This window comes from Grammomys surdaster, unplaced genomic scaffold (assembly GCF_004785775.1).
Source record: "Grammomys surdaster isolate TR1022 unplaced genomic scaffold, NIH_TR_1.0 136, whole genome shotgun sequence".
NCBI lineage: Eukaryota > Metazoa > Chordata > Mammalia > Rodentia > Muridae > Grammomys > Grammomys surdaster.
Window position 1 is genome coordinate 7,878,743 of NW_021604594.1, and position 20,382 is coordinate 7,899,124.

Sequence of the window (20,382 nt, forward strand, 5' to 3'; positions counted from 1 at the left end):
GGGGGTGGGGGATGCCTCAGCATGGGCCTGCTAAGGCCCTCCCTCCTGCCGCATCATGATACTGCACTACAAAACATATCACATTTCCCCTAACCATTTTTAAAACTATAATACATTGTTAATTATATTCATTATGCTGTGCCATGGGCCACCAGAACCAAGAAATTCACGCTTTCCCATCCTACCCAACAATAACAGTGTTCCCACGGATTGAAAGCCCCTGCTGACACCAGTCTATACCCAACTTCTGAGATGAGTTCTCTCTCTCTCTCTCTCTCTCTCTCTCTCTCTCTCTCTCTCTCTCTTTCTTTCTTTCTTTCTTATTTATTTCTGAGTTAGTCTCTCACTCAACATGGAGCTCACTGACTGGCAAGGTTATCAGCAGGCCAGCAAGCCCCTGGGATTGTCCTCTCTCTGCCGTCTCCTTCGTGCTGGAATCACAGGCCACACTGCAGCACATGGTTGTCATGAGGTCGCTGGGGTTCAAACTCAGATCTTCACCCTTTCACAGCAAGTACTTTACAGGCAGAGGCACCCCACATCCCACTTTAATAATGTAAAAGCTCACAGGGTTCATGACTGTGTGTCACGTGCTTTGTTCTAATGTGTCCTCCGACACCACCCTCTGCTTTCCACCTTCACACCGGTCTCCACCCCTCAGTCATCCTCCCCACCACCTTCATGTCACATTTACCCTGTTACCTCCCTCTTACCCACAATCTCTTCCTCCCCTTTCCTAGTTTTCATCACCTGCACATAAACCCACGATGCACACACACGCACACACGCACACACACACACACACACACATTTAAAACTCAGCTCTACATGTGAGACAAAAAATATGCAATATTTGTCTGAGTCTGGCTCATTTCACTGAAAACTTTCAGTTCCATCCATCTTCCTACAGATAGCATAATTTCATTTTTCTTACTCTCACCTAACAAATCCTATCAAATAATTACTAGAAGTCACAGGTTGGTAAGGGTAAACAATATAAATAATTTTCTGTTTTTGACTTTATAAAGATCTATTTATTTTTATTATATGTTTATGTGTGAGTGCCTGAATGCTGTAGTAGATGCACCTGTAGTAGATGCATGTGCAGTGCCTGCATAGGCCAGAAGAGGACATCAGAATCCCTGGAACTAAAGTTACAGCCAATTATGAGCCATCAGGCAGATGCAAGAAACCAAATCTGGGTCCTCTATAAGAGCGCCCCGTTCTCTTAACTGTCTAGCCATCTCTCCATGCCCAGTTAACAACTCTTAAAAGAATTTACCACAAAATGAAGTCTATTGGTTATTGATAATGTTAATTAGAAAATTACGTTAATATAAAATATAGGTTCAGGGTTGCTAAGATGTCTCACTGGAGATAGGCACTTGCCACAGTTCTTGACCACCTGGTTTTGTTCACTGTGATACACATGTGGAAGGAGAAAACTGAGTCCCACAATTTGTCCTTTGACTACAACATGCACACTGTGACATGTGTGCACTTGCACACACACACATACACACACAGCACTAAATAAATAAATTAGTTAATAAATAAATAAATGCAAAAAATTAGCTAAAACTTCAACTTTTAAAAATTCAGTATGAATGGAATTTCTCAAAAATAAAATCAAAACTGAGGCAACGTGGTGCATGTCTTTGATCCCAGCACTCAGGAGACAGAAGCAGGCAGATTTCTGAGTTTAAGGCCAGCCTGGTCTACAGAGCAAGTTCCAGGACAGCCAGGGCTTCACAGAGAAACCTTTCCTCAAAAAAAACAAAACAAAACAAAAACAAAACATAAATAAATAAAATCAAAGCATATGACATCTGGACTTACTTTTTGCTGTTAATAAACACTGAGGTACTATTTAATTGGAAAGACTCTACTATATACATATGTTCACAAAGATTAGTGATTTGTTTGTATTGTATTTCACACAGTTAGAAACCCAAGTTGTTTTGAGTGGTTTCCTTATTCTGAAGCACAACCACTCCAGAGTGAAGCCCTATAATAGCTGAGGCTCTTTTTTTTTTCTGCCTTTCATGAAAGGCACAAACCTATTATGAGTAATTTTTTTAACTCCATAGTAACTATGTGGATAGTTAATGAAGCCCTGAGTGTATTTTACCCGCATGGCTTCCCCTCGAATCCCAGCGTGCACTGACAGAGAGCACTGGCGCGTGGTTCTGATGCTCTCCATGACCACGCACAGCACGGCCTTCCTGCTGCTCCTTGATTGGCGGATCAAACTGTGGTCAAAGTTAATTTTTCTGGAATAAAAAAAGATACATGCATAAGATGCTCTAATATGTGATCTTACAGAATTGAAGGTACCTTTTGTGTTATTTGGGGCTCATCTTGACTACATATGTGAATCGGGGTAGGCATAATGAAAAGCAGAAAATATAAACAAAATCACGTGACTAATTTGCCTCTCCCTTCAGTTGTCCTTCTTGTTTTATAGAGTGGAGGCATAACTTGTTTAGTTTTGTACAACCGGGGACTGAACCCAGGACCTTGTTCATGTGAGGCAAGCACTCTATCACTGAGCCACCTCCCTGCCACTCAGTGATTTTGATTTCAGTTTGAGACAGATTCTCAATAATTTTCCCAAGACAGATTTGAACTCACTATGTAGCGAATTTTTTTGTTTATGAAACAACTGAAAATATTTATCAAATGGTTTTTGATTGGGTAAGGGTTGTAACTAGCTGCCAACATGTAGCCTACTAAATGAATACAATATCTTGTAAAACAGAACCCAAACGTCTTAAGCCTTCTTTGCAGTGGAGGTGATACTGTTGAATCGTCTAAAGAGAACACTGCAGTGCATCAGGACCATTGTACTGACCGTGCAGTAATCTCCTTGAGTAACGTGGATACCTCCACCTCATGTTTGGTCACGACACCAAAGGAAGCTTTGACTGCGATGGAATCAGATCCAGTAACATTAATCCCAACATCATTCACAATGTGGTTGCTCCGCCTTCCATAGAGGGAAACATCTGACTCATCTTCATAATTCAGTAACTGATAAGATGAAATACCTTAGGAGGAGAAACTTAATATTTTTTAAACGTCTCAAATTCATCTTACATTGACTTTAGGTATTATCATGTTAACATGACTGAAAAATTCTTTGGCCCAAATATTAATTAGACAGCATTTCAAACTATATGGAAAGTAGCTTTTCAGGTAATTTTACTACAAAAAGAAATGATAGAATACTTAACAGAAACTCAAGTTCTCTATTCATACAACAGAATAAATATACATCAATTAAGACCTATTGGGTAGTTGAATGAAAGACAGATATCCATAACCAATGACTAGATGTCATGCCTGTTTTATAATCTAGTTTTAAAAATTCATTTCAGGGTTGGGAGATGGTTCAGTTAGCAAAGTGTGTGTTTGTAAGCAGGAAAATTCAAGTTCAATCTCCCAGTACCCACGTTAAAAAGAAAAAAACCTGAGTTTATCTATTATAATAAACTGTAAAATAATTCAAATTACTTTCATTTTTTTGATCATGTAAAATGGGTAAGACCCAAAAATATCCTATATTATACAGGCCAAAATATATCATTTTTCTAAGCCCATTTAGTTAAAAACAACTTATAATTGATTTTACAATTAAGCAATAAGCAATTTGAAACTATAAAGACTTAAGCATTGTTCATGACATTACTACCACATAAAAGTTGATTTTATTCATAAAATGTGTATTATTAATGTATTAATCCGTTCAAGCTCTACTGGGTTATTAAGGATATAGCCCCATCAAGAGTCACTCCCAAACATTGAAACTTACCAGCCGAAATTTCTCTGTCTCCCAGGAGAATATCTTTAAGTGTGAAAGGCGTGGATGTGAATTTGCATCTAGGAAACAGAAAACACCGCTTCTTTTTCACCACCAGACTCAGGGGTTGGTACTTGTCAGCCTCGCTGAGGCTCGGGACCGGGACTAATCTCCCTCCATCTCCAACTTGCTTAACGAAACTCTTGGTAGCAGCAGCAAACATATTAATATCAAGAAGTCATCAACTGCTACCCTCAGGCAACAAACCCATTTTTGAAGAAGAGAATCAGACACCAAACTAAGCCTTGCTTGATGTTAAATACAGTTATGCAGGTTAGAACTATAAAGCACACGCTCACCAAGTAGTTTGCTGGTGCGCAATTCACAACAGCGCCTCCCTTCATGAACCCGGGTAATGAATAATAGATGCTAGTGTAAATGATACAGCAAAGCCAGTCTAAGTTGGACTGGCAGTCTACAGAACTAATATATATATATAGAGAAAATGAATTCAAACATACTACCAATGTCCTTGAGGAGACCACAGTTGAGAGGACTTTGCCCCAAGCATTGAGCCAGCTGGTAGGAGGCATGTAGGAAACAGTGCAAACAGGCCCTAACATTAGGCCTGGATATGATCTGCAGTGGCCGTCGTCCAAGAGGAATTCCTTCACAAGTCCAGCAGGTGAATTTTGGCAGCAGAAAAGTGCTTTTTGAACCTTCACAGTGTACGGATCCTTACACGAGCATTTCTCTCATCCAGGATTTTGTATGCTCATGAAACTATGTGTTTAATACCAAATATCAATTCACAGACAATAAAACAATTGGATGCAGATCTCTATAGGGTATTGAAGGCTTTTAGTTACTATTATATTACATATTAAAAACTACTATGCAAGTCTCTTACTCTGAAACTAATGGCTCAGACTACATCAACCGATAGCCCTGCTGAATTGACGTCGTTTTTGTTGCTCACTGTTATCTAATCGCTCAACCTATAAAAATAGTTATATAAAATTTTGGCTTATTTTCAAGAGATTTTTGTGGACCAATTTAATTAAATTCTAGAAACAAACCTATACTGTATTTTATAGCCATAGGTGGTTGATATATTTTGAAAGTGTCTCTGGCTGTTACAATATGGTATTCATTTACATGTAAGTATAAAACAGTATTGGATAGTAACCCATGTACCTTATGCAGAAATAAAAAAGAGTAGTGACCGACCTGCGGGTCCTAGTTATTCGTGAGGGCGAGGAGGACCGCAACCTGAAAAAAAGAACGGGCGAGAGAGAAGAAAGGACTCAAGGAAGCAATTGCTTGTCAAGAGTCGTGTATTTGAACGTGAAGCCCCTTTTTATAGTATGCTTTACAAGGGGAGGGGGTAAGAGGGGCCAGGTGGTGGAAAAGTACAGAATCTTCATGGCCTGTGCCCTGAAACATTTCATGGTCTACACGGCACACTGCCTTGAATAATGGTCTACCTGCTATTCTTCAGAAGATATGGTACACTGCCTTGAATCTATCTGCAGCTGCCAAGCAGGATCTTGCTGTTGCCAAGCTGCAGGCATATTGTGCAGGCGGGGAAAAGTAGGGGGTGAGGGTAAGGGCGAGGTTCCTGGCTTCTGGCAGAGTAGGCTTAACCTAAGCCCCAGTAGAATTCAATTTGGTTCGATTTTGGAGATATATATATATATATATATATATATGTATATTTTCCAGTATTTGTGTTCTCATACAACCAAAACGAATTTCTATTACAGAACCAACTACTTTTGTACAGTAACCTAAAAATTCCATTAAAAGAAAAAAAACCTTTTAGGAGTTTAGGAGTCTCTCCGTGAGAACATTTCTAGAATTCAATTCTACAGCATCAAGTAAACACAGGAGCCATTGTGCAAGTAGTTTACAACCCTCTAAGACTCTCTGTGGCGCTGTCTGACACACCCACAACACACTCTGAAGGTGGAGCTTTCCAGATTAACGTCATCACTCCCCATTGCACAGGTCAACGGAAGAGCATCCTGGAAAACTGGTCTAAATATCCTTGCTATGCACTCCACCTCCAGCATCTCCTTGGGGATCCTACATGCTCCCAAAGCAGAGGTTTTAAAACCTGTGGATTGTGACCCTCTGGGATTGCATTACAGTAGCAAAACTACAGAAATGAAGTAGCAACGAAATAATATTATGATTGGCGGGGGCGGGGATGTGTGTCACCACAATATGAGGAACTGTATTAAAGAGTCACAGCATTAGAAAGGATGAAAACCATTTATCCTAAGCCTGCAGGTCACAAGAGCCAGCCAGGCAGCAGCAGGCCTAGGGCTCTTAAACTACCCTCATCTCAGAATAGCCTGCTGCCCCCTAGCCGACCCTCTGGGGTCTCAAGTTTCGGGATCAAGATCCGGAATTTTCTTAGCAATTTAGCATTCGAATTTTCAAATCTTTTTAAAAGTAGTCCAACCCTTAGTCTTTCTTCCTTGCTCCTCAAACATGCTAGGCTCGTGGCCTACTACAAGCTTTCTCGCTGAGAAGGAAGCCGCCTCCCTCTAAGGACAAAGGACCGAGCCTCTGCACCACTAAAGGCGGGAGGGGAAACTCCGGGAACCGAAGCGGGGTGCAGGCAGCAGCTGGGAAGAGCCAGGCCAGGCAAGGAGGTGGGGCCTAGAAGGATGAGGGGCGGGGCCGGACACTCAGCAGCTTTGGAAGCGGAGCGGGGGCGCCCGCAGGAGCTGGGAAGAGCCGTGACTGGGAGAGGGGGCGGAGCCAGGACGCAGGAGGGGTGGGGCCTGGCGCTGGGAAGCTCTGAGAAGCCAACTAGGGCGCGGGCCGTAGCGGGGAAGGACTGAGACTTGGCAGAGGGGGCGGGGCCCGGGGAACTGGGAAAGGGCGGAGCACTGTGGCAAAGCGGAGCAGGAACATCGAGGGGCTGAGCATGGCAGGGAGGGGCGGGGCAGAGAGGCTGGACAGAGAGGGGGTGTGGCCGGCTCTTCCGCGCCGAGGCCCCGCCTCCCCTTCCCTCTCCGCCTGTCCCTTTGCTGGAGGGAGGCAGGCAGCGATCCGAGGGGCGTCCAAGCGGCAGCGCGGGCACGATCCTCTCGGGAACTGGCCGACGTGGAGAGGGAGAACCCAGATTCACAGTGCTCTCGATTGCTGTGGCCAGCCGTCCCTTCTCGCTATGTCCCATAGCAGGCATCGTGCCGAGGCCCCGCCGCTGCAGCGCGAGGACAGCGGGACCTTCAGGTCAGCGCTGGGCCGTCGAGGCCGCAAGGCCCAAGACGGGTGGGCAGCGGGGCAGGGGCGGGGAGCCGGCTGTTCGGCAGCATTCTGGGTAAAGCTCCCTCCCACGGAGTGGCGCTGGGCCCGCCCTCCGGGCCCTGGGGGTCTGCCGCGCGCCCCGCCCCTCTGGTGACCCTAGGTGGCTAGCAGATCGGGAGGATTTGATCAGCCTTGCCGCGCAGACCCGGGTGTAGACTTGATCTAGGGTGCTGCGTCCAAACCCACTCGATTTCTTTCAGCATCCCTCCCACCGTTCTCAAGTTCTCTATACAGATCTCTCCACTCTCCTCTATGGGGTGCAGCACCCAGGGACAGGTGTGCGCCCAGGCCTTGCCACTGACCCTGGCTGCTGGGGAGCCGCAGAACCTTTTTGTCACCATTTGTGACTGTCAAAACTGACAAGTGAATGCTTTTGCTTCCCTTTCAGCTTTGACATGCAAAGCATATGTTTTTCTGGTTTTTGCAGTTTGGGCAAGATGATAACAGCTAAGCCTGGGAAAACACCGATTCAGGTATTGCACGAATACGGCATGAAGACCAAGAACATTCCAGTTTATGAATGTGAAAGATCCGATGTGCAAGTACACGTGCCCACTTTCACCTTCAGAGTAACCGTTGGTGACATAACTTGCACAGGTCTGTATGCAGTTAATTCCCCCATGACCATGTGGATTGGAGGTCCTGATTCTGTGTTGCTTTTGAGTAAGGAAAAGTGCCCTTTTAATTAAGACAGATGTGGGAACATACTCTGAAGACAAGAGACTCCGGGATCAACTTCGTTTCACTCTCTAATTTTGTCTCGCTAAGATGTAAGCAAGATCAGAAACTCCAAGTGTCCCGCATACTTTTTCCTATACCTGGGGAGCCTGCTAAAGTTCCTCTAAAGAATGGAAAACTGGAAATATTCTTGGAGCTCCGATAACTAAATCCCTGGGTGCTATCGCCTTTCAAAGTTACAAAGTTACCAACGTAGAGGCTAGTAGGGGTGGCGTCAGAATTTTCCGAGTTTCTCTTTTTATGGACACACCTGAAACTTTGTATTCTTGGTACCATGCTTGAGTCTGTATCCATGAAAAATCAGGGAAACTTACAAGACTCCCATATTGTACCCCTCAAGCTGCAGTGCACAGTAGCTTCTAGTTCTAGATACTATATAGGTATTTTGTATAAAATTATTTCCCCTTTTTATTCATGAAGTAGCAACTTCAGAGACCTTTCATAAATCTCATATCCAAGGTCACACAACAATGAAGTTTTAAAGTTCAGATTCATGCCTTCTTTCAGTCTGAGCCTGAGAAAATGGTTACCAGAGTTGCCATTAGTAAATGTGGACATTATTTTCCTATATACCTATTTAATTAAAAATATAAAAATTATTGAATAGTTTAATTTGTAAATATACAAAGAAAAAATTAGAGAAAGCTAAAGTTGCACTGTCTGCTAGTCTGGGGATATTGTATATTCAAATATGGGGATCTGGGGCGACTTCAAAAAAAAACTGAAGCTTTTTAAATTTCTGTGTGTGGGGTGGATAGGTTGTAGGTATGCACTGGAAGTTTCCTTATAGAAATCCACTAGGTTAGAATTGAGTTACTACTTTACCTCAATTAGTTACTACTTTTGGTCATTTTTTAAATATTTGGGAGGAGTATTCAAGAAAAAAAAAGCCATTTTCCCCTTTAATGCATTTGGGTTAGAGATGAGCAACCTATTTCCACCATTCTACCTTAGATCTCCCCTCACACAACCCCGTCGTCCTGTGGTAACTTCTTGGCCTTCTCTGCTTCAATTACTATCTAAAGACTCTTAACTCTGAAATCTTTGTCTTTGGCCAGGTACAGAACATAGCTGCTGTGTGCTTTCTGGGCATCTTTGCTAGGGAAAGACATCTCAGACTCTTGTCCTAAACTCAACCATCTTTTCACTTAAACTCAGGGATTTTCGTTTCTTTTTTCCATATATTCCTTCCCCCCCCCCCCCACCTCCCCGGGAGGCACCACAGTCAGTTGGTCAATAGAAGGTTGAGGTTGTCCTCCTGATTCTGTCCTGTCCCCTTTTCTCCCTGTCCTTGTGTCTATTTTGCCATAAATCCCTGTCTTCTGGGTAACTGTTGAGTCAGCTTCTCTCTTTCTCTTGCTGCCTGTGCTCTAGAGCAGGGGTTCTCAACCTTCCTAATGCTGCGCTTTTTTAATTCAGTTCCTCAGGTTGTGATTCCAACCCTAGAATTATTTTGTTACTACTTCATAACTTATGAAATGACATACTTTATTTTATTGCTACTTCATAATTTTGCTACTGGTGAATCATAATGTAAAGATCTGATCCCCGTGGGGGGTTGAAACCCACAGGTTGAGAACCATTGGTCTAGTCCGTTGTTATCTTTCTCTTGGGCTAGAGTTCCTGACCTGTAATTGCTCTTTCAGCTTGGAGTCTTGTGGTATGCATTCTCTTCACGACAGTTAATGTTCTTAGTTGCATTTTTGAAGCAGAGACTTACTGTGTAGCCCAAGTTGACCTTGATTTTTTTATTCTCCTGCCTCAGCCTCCCAAACTCTGGGCTTAAAGTATTGCACCACCATTGCCTAACTCCGAATGTTTTTTCTAGCATTCAAATTTGTCTCCCTCTTCTTTTTTTTTTTCCAGTCCATTTAGTGATCTCCCTATCGAGCAAACTTTTAAAATAAACCCCAACTTGCTTGCATGATTTACAAGCATCTTACATTGTCAGCAAGGAGCCTCAATACTGCATGGGCACTTGGTAGGAATTCAGAGCATCCATCTCTTCCCAGATGGTGACATTAGAGTATATGGTTTAAAAAGAAAACCTTCCTTGACAATTCTTTACACACACAGAGGTTTTCGAAGGAAAGATTTATATACGCTTCGCCACCCCTTCTTCCTGCACCCCTGCACCTCAGAATTCCTTCATCAAGCTCACAGACTTTATTCATTTTCAGCCCCTTAGAGCCTTGAGAACACTGTGTGCTGTGCCACCCGGAACCATTTGCCGGTGATCCGCTGCCTGCCTGCCTTCTTTGGCTCCTCCTCACTTGACTTGTCTACTTGTCTTCTAGTAGTTCATTCAGTTCCCTCTCCGCCATGAAAACTTCCTGAGTATCTCCCAGAGTAGCTACGCTGCTTTTTCTTTTTTTGGTTTTGACAGTGTCTGGTGGGGTCTCAAACTAGTCCCTAAGTCTCAGTCCTCCTGCCTCAGCCTTCTGAATAGGTGCAATTGCATGGCCACACGTGCCAAGCTGCTGCTCTTGTTGCCTCCTTACCACTTGAACTGAGGCTTGTTCTAGTATGTCCTTTGTATTTCAGCTATCTGTTAATAGACATCTGGCTCTCAGTTCTAGAGAACAAGAGATTCCATTTAGTCTTGTGCCATATCCCAAGTATCTCTTTTAGTGGATAAGAGAGTATCGAGCTCTGTGTCCTGATTCTTGAGGGTCATACTTGAAAACATTTTCCATGAGTTTGAGGATTTGGACTCAGAAGGAAAAGATGGACTTCACCGTTTACCTTATGTGGCAGCTGAGGTGAAGATATATGTCAGTTTCCTGCACCTTCCCCTTATCTACCCGTGTTAGCTTTACAGATTGTGTGGAAGACTTGCTGCATAAGCTTAATTATCTTACCTTCTCCGTCTCACTCAATGTGTAATCTTTCCTGCTTAGCTCGAACAGGGGCTGCCAGTGACTGCTTCTTTAAGGAAAGCTTACTGGAGAAGAATTTCTTTTCTGTCTAGGAATAAAGGAAGAGCAAAATGCTGAGTTCTGTTTCTTCAGGAGGTATGATAGGGTCTAGCTTATTCCTATCTTATATAATACACATAGTTTATATAATACACATGTATAGAAATAAGTGTTTTATACAGGTATACATAAACTCAAATAAGTAGTACTTTTAAAACTGGCTTCAATGTGTCAATTTCACGTGTTGAGAGTTTCAGTAATATAACTACATATAGAAGTGGATGGTTTCAGCATGCATGTAGTGACTTTGTTTTGCATAATGACAAGAGCTTTGAAACCCATACTTCTTCACAGAGACTGAGAAGTTTTTTCTCCCATGTTTAATTCAGGTGAAGGTACGAGTAAGAAGCTGGCAAAGCATAGAGCTGCAGAGGCCGCCATAAACATTCTGAAAGCCAATGCGAGTATTTGGTGAGCTAAATTTCTTTGTATTCCGCAGCTCAAAATTTTCATGGCTGAGGTAAGATGAAAAATTTTAATATGCTCTCAAAAGTGACAGAGCGGACAGTTGCTAATATCTTCACTCTAAAATTCCATATCTGTAAAAGCCTGCCATCCATTAAAGACAATTTAAGCCCATTAAATCTGGTAGTTAACTGTTAAAGGAAGGCTGTCATGAACTAGGTTTTGCTGGATGATGGAGTGCAATCAGTATTTGCGGCAGATATTAATATTCTTAGTATGAAGATGTTAATTTTAATCAATTATTTGTACACTAAGTAAGGTGTAAGATGGAAAATGTCAGTAAAAGTAGTACTCTTTTTTTGTTTTGTTTTTTGAGACAGTTTATTTGGGTAGACTTGACTGTCCTAGAACTAGCTTTGTAGACCAGGCTGGATTCCAGCTCACACAGATCTACCTGCCTCTGCCTCCTGAGTGCTGGGATTAAAGGCATGTGGCACCTCTACCTGGTCACCTTTTTTTTTTCTTTTAAGAGATGGTCTTACTTTGCCTTTTGTAGGCTAGGTGGCCTCAAATTCATTATGTAGCCCAGGCTGGACTCCAACTAACAGTTCTCCCTCCTTATCCTCCTTGTGGCTAGTATTATAGGCCTGTATCACTCTATCTAGCTGAAAGTACTCTTAGGAATTCTCATTTGGAAAAAGGATCAAGGTGTTTCTTTCCTGTATCAAATACAGGGGGATGTTAAGCATGGCAATACTTCTGGATATTTCCAAATGGAAATGTCTTCCATTGTCAGTGCTTTTAGAAAGAGTATCGGTCCTGCAGCATCGTACATCTCATAAATGGAGTCTTTGCTTTCCAATGAGCACACTGTGGAACATGGCGTGCCTTCAGCTTCTCTTACACACACCCATAGATGCTTGGAGTTTAGTTTTTTGTGATCTCCCCATAGTTGGCGTTTTTTTGTTCTCTAACCATAGTGCAACAGATTTAGGAGTATATTTAGGCTCCATGCCATAACTCTCTCTATCTCAGTAGCTCTCAAGCTTTCGGGTAATTTTAAAATAGTGAGTGACATACTTATTTCCAGATAAGTGGTTGCCCTGGGCCAGCCTTGGACCTCACAGGTGCTGCTTATCTCCCTATGGTCCTGAATATCCGTGACTTAGGCTGGCTTTCAGGTCACACTTCCGGTAGCACAGCTTTTGAGCTCTTCCACCTGTTGGTGACCTTGCAGTTCTGTGCAGGCCAAAGGTTATGCCAGAGTGTTGGGTACATTTGTAGAAATCAGCACACAGCATGTCCTGTCTGCATGTGGGTACTCATTCTGTCACCATGAAACTTTACTGCACGTTTGTAACAGTGAGCAAACTTTGCTATGTATTTGTGCTTCTTGGCAGATAAGATGAGAATCACTAAGCTGTAGTTAGGTCTACAGTGGCCTGATTTAATACAGAATCTTTCTCACTCCTCCATCCCAATTATTCTCGTAGCTTTGGCATGCAGCATTGTCAGGGAAGACTTGTCTACTTTGCCAGCCTGTGTTAAACCTGCCAGTTGGAGGAGATGGCAGTAGATGAATCTCGTGTCATGGCAGGAATGACACTTCAGTTGTTTAGGTGGTTGTCAGTGTGGAGTGCAGCTTCTTCAGAAGTAGGCGTTGATTTCCCAAGTAACTAGTCATTTCAAACTCCCTTGAAGAAACTGTTCTCTTTCCCCTGATTATAATCCCCCCTCCCGCACACATGTTAAAACCAGATTCATATGGAATATCTTCTTTATGCAAGATACATCAAAATCTTAGAGGATTCTATGTCAAGATGATGGGACGAATTTTTCTTGCCTGGCTATCTGGATGAAAATGCATTTATAGTCTGTGTTATCATACTGCTAGGAGAACTTTCCTGGCTAATGGTTGTCTTTTTTTTTTTTGTAAAAAGTGGTTTTAATAGTAATGTACTTTATGCATACATGCACACACACACAGTCACACATATATTTAAGAACGTCAGTCATGCATCTATATCACTCCTACCCTGTCCTCTCCTCCTCCTTGTCCAAGCCTCCTCCTCACCCAAAATTTATGATCTCTTCTTTAATTACTATTGTACTTTTCCTGGGTCTATTTTTAGATTTATTTATCTTTATGAGGGTTTTGCTTGCATGTATATATGTGTACTGTACGTATGCCTAGTGCCCACAGAAGACAGAAGGATGCATTTAATCCCCTGAGATTGGTGCTATGGGTGGTTGTTAGCCATCCCGACCCTCTGGGGACTTGGATCCAAATCCAGGTTCTCTGTAAGAGCAGTGAGTGTTCTTAACCACTGAGCCATCTTTCTAGTCCTTAATATGTACATTTTAAATATTTTTATTAAGCAATTGTTATGAACAAAGCACCACAAAGCTTATCTAAGTAAGTAATACATTGGCCTACAACCAAGTACTATTCAGTGTGATTCAGAAGTTAGGTAAAGACTGGACAGGTACAACATTGAACAATTTACGGCCAAACGACTTTTTAAAGATCCAGGCTAAACTTTTTTTTTTTTTTAATATAGGGTCTTGTGTAGCTCAGGCTAGCCTCAGACTTTCTGTGTTTAAGGGTAGCTTTGAGCTCCTGATCGTCCCTCCAGTGACTCAGAAGAAGGAGAGATTATGATCCATTGAGGTAAAGCAATAGGCATCTAGAAACGAGGCTCGACATAGCCCTAGGATAATGGGTAGATCAGATTCCCAAAGAAGTCGAAGTGAAGGGCATTCAGCCCTTGTAGATGGAATGGAAGAACTTGGGCTGAGGTGGTTAAATCGAGAACACATTGCCATCTATTTAGGAACTTGGAGGAAATAATTTGATTTAATAACACTCTTAACTAATGTTTAGCTTTGCAGTTCCCGATCCCTTAATGCCTGATCCGTCCAAACAGCCAAAGAACCAGCTGAATCCGATTGGCTCATTACAGGTAAGTTAGTTTTCCATACTATTTGTCTGCTGACCAAGAGGATAATAAATCTGTACTATCATAAAGGCTAAGACAAGCAGTTGGTATTTTAAACATAAGAGAGAAATACGAATATTTCGTTTTCTTTCTTTTTCGTGTTTTTGAGACAGGTTCTCTCTATGTGTCCCTGACTATCCTGGAATTTTACTATGTAGACCAGGCTGGCCTCGAACTCACAGAGATCCACCTGCCTCTGCCTCCCGAGTGCTGGGATTAATGGAGTGTGCCATCATACCCTAAAAATGAGTATTTGATTTTGAAGTTGTGACCAGTGCAGTCTGTGTAGCTAGCTTGAAATTATTTTCTTATTAACCTGCTTTGGATTTTCCTCTTGTTCAATATCTGCCTTTGGTTGAATGGTTACTCAATATAAGCAGACCTTGTTGTAACAGGTCTATACTTTTCTTAGCCAAAAGGCCAGTAAGCAGTTGGGTAACTGGTTTTATGCTTTAAGGGTATGGTATTTCTCACTACTCTTGTATGTAACCAACCTCTTTCTATTTCTGTTGAGACAGAATATACACAGAACCTTAGTTGTGTAGCTAAATTCAAGAGAAGAGAGGTAGCCTATTTAATTGCTTGATTCTAGCAAAAAAAAGAAAAAAAATATGTAGCCTGACTTCCCCATTGAATGCAGGCATCAGCTCACTGTGGAATAGAAAAGCACCGTCACTGGCATGGAACCACTTTGGTTTTGACATTGTGATAGAAGAATATAAAATGTGAAACTGACTATGGGAAATAACAGGGTGTTCCTTCAGTTTCCCATTGGCCAGCACAATGGTTCTTCAAGCACATGACTAGAAACAGGAGCAAAGAGGAACATCGTTTGTGTGACTGAGCCATTGAATAGTTAAATTTACTATTATAACCTCATCAATTTTACAGGAATTAGCTATTCACCATGGCTGGCGACTTCCTGAATATACCCTTTCCCAGGAAGGAGGACCCGCTCATAAGAGAGAATATACCACGATTTGCAGGCTAGAGTCATTCATGGAAACTGGTACTCGATTCTTACAATTAGAGGCACTTGCAATGTTTTTAGATGGGGAATTGCTATAGAAATTTCTGTCACATGGCCTTTTGAATATTGATGTCTCTTTTCTGCTATCTTTGACTTTCTGAGAATAGTTATATTTCTTAATTTGATGTTTTTAAAATGAGATTGTAACTGAAAAGACAGGCAAATTATAGGCTTTGTGTCATAAGTAGTTTTCATTGGATTGGAAAGTGGGGGTGAAGAATGAAAGACTAAATGTCAAAAAAATTGTGGTGAGCTTCTGAGGGTATGTTTCCTAGTGGTAGATTATTTGTTTAGTGTGTATGAGGCCCTAGTTTCAGTCCCCAGAATCATAAAATATAAAATAGAAATAGTAATACAATAAATGACAAAGAGATTATATATATATATATATGTATATATATATATTTAGTTGCAGCAAATTTTGTGTTATAAAGGACATAAACTGTGAGAAAAAAACAGTCACTCTAAAAAATACTAATGAGAATCCCTGTGTTAACCTCTCTGTCATTCTTTGGTCACTTCTAAAGTAGATTAATACAGGATTGTATGAGCTATAGGTGCAGGACAGTGATAAGGGGCTTGCCTGGTGTAAGTGAGGCCCTGGTCCACTCCTCAGTACAGATGAGAAAAGAAAAATAAAATGCATAGGGTTCTACCTTAGCTGCGGATTAGACTCGAGTAACAGGCCAGTGTTGACTCTTAAGTGGCTGTGTGGCCAGCACAGAAGACATTGGGCTGGAAGCAGGGCCTCCAGCTTACGTTCTTCATGTAGTCATGATTTAGATAGTTGAGCAAACTTCTTAGTCTCTTTGATTTCCATTTTGTTTATTTGTTTATTGTTTAGAGGTGTTGGGTATTTAACACAAAGCCTGTGCTAGGCAAGCGTTCTATGACTGAGTTATATCCTTGGTTATTTTTGTGGCTTTGTTTTTGAGATAGGGGCTCCCTATTAGGTATCACTGGCTGTTGTGGAACTCACTCTGTAGACTATGCTGACCTTGAACTTACAGAGATTCAACAGCCTCTTCCTCCCAAGTACGGAGATTAAAGCTATGAGCTACCATGTCTAGCTATCCCCAAATTTTAAGTCTATACAAGTAAAATACGGAAGTAGATATTTAACGTGTCTTTCAATTTCAGTGTCTCCTATACCTATATTAATTTTTTTAAACTCACATAGTTGTCAGCTTATAAAAGATTATAAGCAAGAAATAGATGTTAAGAGTTAGGAATTATAATTCAAGTGTATTTGATAAATCTAATTTGGTCAGAATTAAATCATATATGATTCATGTGCTAGGTATAGAAAAAGTTTGCAAGTGCTACAAACATTCAATGTATAATTATTAAAGACAACCTGTTGAAACGAGGGATTCCTGGGCTGGGGAAATGGCTGGGTGGGTAAAATACTCGCTGCATAAACATAGCCTGCGTTTGAATCCTTGGCTTCCACCTTTCGGCCCGCTGGTACAAAGTCAGGCACATAGATGCCCTAGGGCTCACCCAGTGCTGCTGAAACGGTGAGCTCCAGGTTCAGAGACAGACCCTGCCTGGAAAACAAACAAACAAACAAATGAGCAAACAAACAGATTTTATAAAACAAAAACAGAAATGGAGAACAGCAGAGGAAGATAACCATCATCAGCCTCTGGCCTCTATGTGCCCTAACACAGGTGGGCTCAGCCACACACACACATGTATTCACATGTACACATCACACACACACACACACACACTAAAAATACAAGAATTAATGCTTATTTGAGGAGCTTAGTAATAGAGCATTTACCTAACATATGGAGCTCCCTGTCCCTGGCTTTGAATCCCAACAACCCTAACAATCTCTCTCTCTCTCTCTCTCTCTCTCTCTCTCTCTCTCTCTCTCTCTCTCTCTCTCTCTCTCTCTCTCTCGTGTGTTTTGGCAGCTAAATGCTGCCAGATTTAATAAAGGTGAACACAGAAGGATTTGGGAGGCGTGGCATGTTGAGATATATACACAGTGTCTATATGTTACAACAAGCAGAAATGTTAGTGCAATAAAAAGTACTGGGTCAGTGCATGAAGATCCTGAAGTATTCACTAATAACACACCAGTCTGTGCACATGTTATCATTCTCTGTGGACACCAATTTCTAAGTCTACTGTTTCTTTTTCTTTATGTAGGAAAGGGAGCATCAAAAAAACAAGCCAAGAGAAACGCTGCTGAGAAATTTCTCGCCAAATTTAGTAACATTTCTCCAGAGAACCACATTTCTCTAGTAAGTAATAATCAGACAGGATTTGAACATAACTGAACATCTACTGTAGGAGATGTCCCTTCATTTCTTGTATTGCTGCTTCAGAGTTGCAGTCTTTAAAAATTGTTGAGTTATATATGACTGCAGTGTTTATTGCCTCCTGTATGTGAGCCAGGGTTGGTTCAGGTAAGAAGACTTAGGAGATACAATAAATTCAGAATTTCAGGATGGGATCTGAAAATGAGAGTTCAGCCAAGAGCCCGACTCTGGAACGCTCTGTGCTTAGCATGCAGGAGGTCCAAGTAAGCAAATTAACAAACAGAGGGCCTGCGGTGCTGCTTTTTAACATCCATTCCTTCATCTGTTCATTTGTCTGCACATGTAATGATCATTTGGTGAGCGTGTACTGTGTCAGGTACCACGGGATACGGTGCACAGCTGGCTTCTGCTCTAACCAGTTTAATCGCTGGCTGAAAGAGGAGTGCAGTAGAGATGGATAGTCAGATAGTGCAGGTGTATGGCAGTACACGAACATGGAAGAAGGCATCCAGCCAACAACTGGGTTTCAGGAAAGCCTCCAGGAGGAAGTAACATCGGAGCAGAGTGAAAGCAGGGGGAGGAGATTCGAGAGCGAAGATGGCAAGCTCAGAGTCCCTGGAGTAAAATGCCGCATTTAGTAATCTTTACTAAACCGTCTTTTTACTAAACCATAAGGGTTTCGCAGATCCAGATCATAGTGTTAGGGGAATTCTCAGAGTGAGGCCAGGCCGGCAAAGAGAGATCATGTCTTAAATTAGCTAACTAAACTAAAGAGACTACTGTTTATACTAAATTAATAAATTTTATCCTGGCAGAAAAAAAAAATCTAACTTGTTGTTTAGGAAGGAAATCACTTGGTTGGATTCTAGGGAGTAAATGAATATTAGGCCCAGAGAGACCACTGGGGTGGTATTAGAGAAAGCGCATGCAATATGATAACATAAACTAAGGTAGGGGCAGAAGAACTGGAGAGAAATGTGTGTATATATTTTAAATTTCTTCTAGAGGAACTGGAGAGATGGTTAAGAGTGCTCACTGCTCTTGCGGAGAGCCAGGTTTGCTCCCCAGCAACCATACCTGGTGGCACAACCGTAGTGGCATCCTCACAGAGTTTATGGTTCATTTATAGGGAAAAAACAAGCAATCTTTTCATTAAGTGCTAAAAAGATACTTGTAGAAGTCATAACTAATAAAAAAAACAAAAGTATTAAAAGCATAGTTAATATCTCTGCATTACAATCATCTCATTAAAATAAAAACTAAAAAGGACAGCAAGTAAGAGGTTTTTGTCTGACCTTGCTCTAGAAACACAGTTAGATGACAGGGAACAGAATGAGGCTGGACACAAGAAAGGATGAGCTCCAGTGATTTCTAGATGCAGATAAGCTCATATCTTCCTGTAAAGCCCCGGAGAGATGGGGACATTGGCACATTTGGGAGGCAGATGCAAGAGAGGCAGATGTTCAAAGCTGCTTTCGGCTACACAGCAAGTTCAAGGCCTCCCCAGGCTACATGAGACTCTGTCTCAAAGGTAGTCAGAGAATGTGCCAAGGTAACTGATTGTTTAATATACAGAATCGACGTTTTCACATTATATAGTCATATGGAAGTAACAACTGGAGGGGTTAAAACAAGCATGCTAAATGCATTGTTCTGGGAGGGAGTCTGAGGGCAAGGAGAGGGCGCAGCAAGGGTTGTCCTTCGTTCATGCTTGTGTGCTTTTATTTATTTTTCCCCTGTGGGTAGGTAGACATAGATTAAGTGCACTGAGAGCTCAGTGATGAGCGTGGCTCAGCGGATGAGGTGCTCGCCATGCAGGTATGAGGACCTAAGCTCAGAAATCTAGCACTCATATAAAAAGCCAGGCTCAATGGCCTGTGAGCCCAGCCCTGGAACACAGAGGCGGAAGGGTCCTTGCTGGTCAGCCAGTCTAGCTGAATCTCTGGGCTCCAGATTCAGGGAGAGACTCTGACTCAAACAACAAGGTGGAAGGTGACTGAGGAAGACGCCTCCGTCGACCTCTGACCTCCACGCACATACGTAAGTACTTTCTCACACGTGCTACAAGCACACATACACCATACCACACCACACACACAGCACATACACACACACACACACACACACACATACACACAAAACCAAATTTTAAAATTTATAAATACAAACAGATACTTTATGAAAAAGTAGAAAGTCTGTTTAAAAAAAAAAGTTATACTAGAAAAAAATCAATAATTAGCTATTTTCAATATCTAGGGTAAACTTGAATAGACATTTGCAAGGATTCATGTAGAAATACTTTGAAACTCTACTGAAGAATATAATGGAAATTAAATTAACGTGACAGTCTCTTCTCTTCATACAGAGATTCAGTATAGTGGATATATAAAAATGTAAGCTGTCTTACTTTAACTACCAGACTTCAGTTTGGAGCTCAGTAGGACTTTACTAAGCGTAAAGTCCTGGAAAAAGGAAAAAGCAAATGCTTGAGCACAGCACCTAAAAAGCAGGGATTTGAGGTGGGCTAGGGTGCTTGCCCTCTCTGAGAATCAAGCAAAGTATGGAACTGTAATAAAGCAGCTGACTGCTGGGAGAACAGAAGGGATTCAGGAGTCAGTGCAAAGGCACTGATGATGGCAGCAGTGGGATTTCAGACGAGTAAGAAAAGGGATGGTCCAGGTACAGCGTGGACAGCTGGCAGTCAGGTGAGGATGCGATGGTCCAGGTACAGTGTAGACAGCTGGCAGTCAGGTGAGGATGCGATGGTCCAGGTACAGTGTGGACAGCTGGCAGTCAGGTGAGGATGCGATGGTCCAGGTACAGTGTAGAC

The 20,382-nt window shown here is 42.0% G+C and overlaps 2 protein-coding genes across 2 annotated transcripts in view; one reads left to right on the forward strand and one right to left on the reverse strand.

Moving 5' to 3' along the window:
* Window positions 1–4,025, reverse strand: part of Pjvk (pejvakin) — a 9,253-nt gene extending 5,228 nt beyond the window's left edge. Inside the window, exons 1-3 of the mRNA XM_028763008.1 lie at window positions 3,815–4,025; window positions 2,855–3,050; window positions 2,132–2,273 (exon numbers count right to left, since the gene is read on the reverse strand). Coding sequence (XP_028618841.1) covers window positions 2,132–2,273; window positions 2,855–3,050; window positions 3,815–4,025 — 549 coding nt within the window. The remainder of the gene's footprint in view (window positions 1–2,131; window positions 2,274–2,854; window positions 3,051–3,814) is intronic.
* A 2,796-nt stretch (window positions 4,026–6,821) lies between these two features.
* Prkra (protein activator of interferon induced protein kinase EIF2AK2) overlaps window positions 6,822–20,382 on the forward strand; it is a 17,243-nt gene continuing 3,682 nt past the window's right edge. The window contains exons 1-6 of the mRNA XM_028762972.1: window positions 6,822–7,051; window positions 7,554–7,723; window positions 11,172–11,253; window positions 14,132–14,210; window positions 15,138–15,255; window positions 17,440–17,534. Of these exons, the coding sequence (XP_028618805.1) occupies window positions 6,987–7,051; window positions 7,554–7,723; window positions 11,172–11,253; window positions 14,132–14,210; window positions 15,138–15,255; window positions 17,440–17,534 (609 nt within the window). The 5' untranslated portion in view covers window positions 6,822–6,986. The remainder of the gene's footprint in view (window positions 7,052–7,553; window positions 7,724–11,171; window positions 11,254–14,131; window positions 14,211–15,137; window positions 15,256–17,439; window positions 17,535–20,382) is intronic.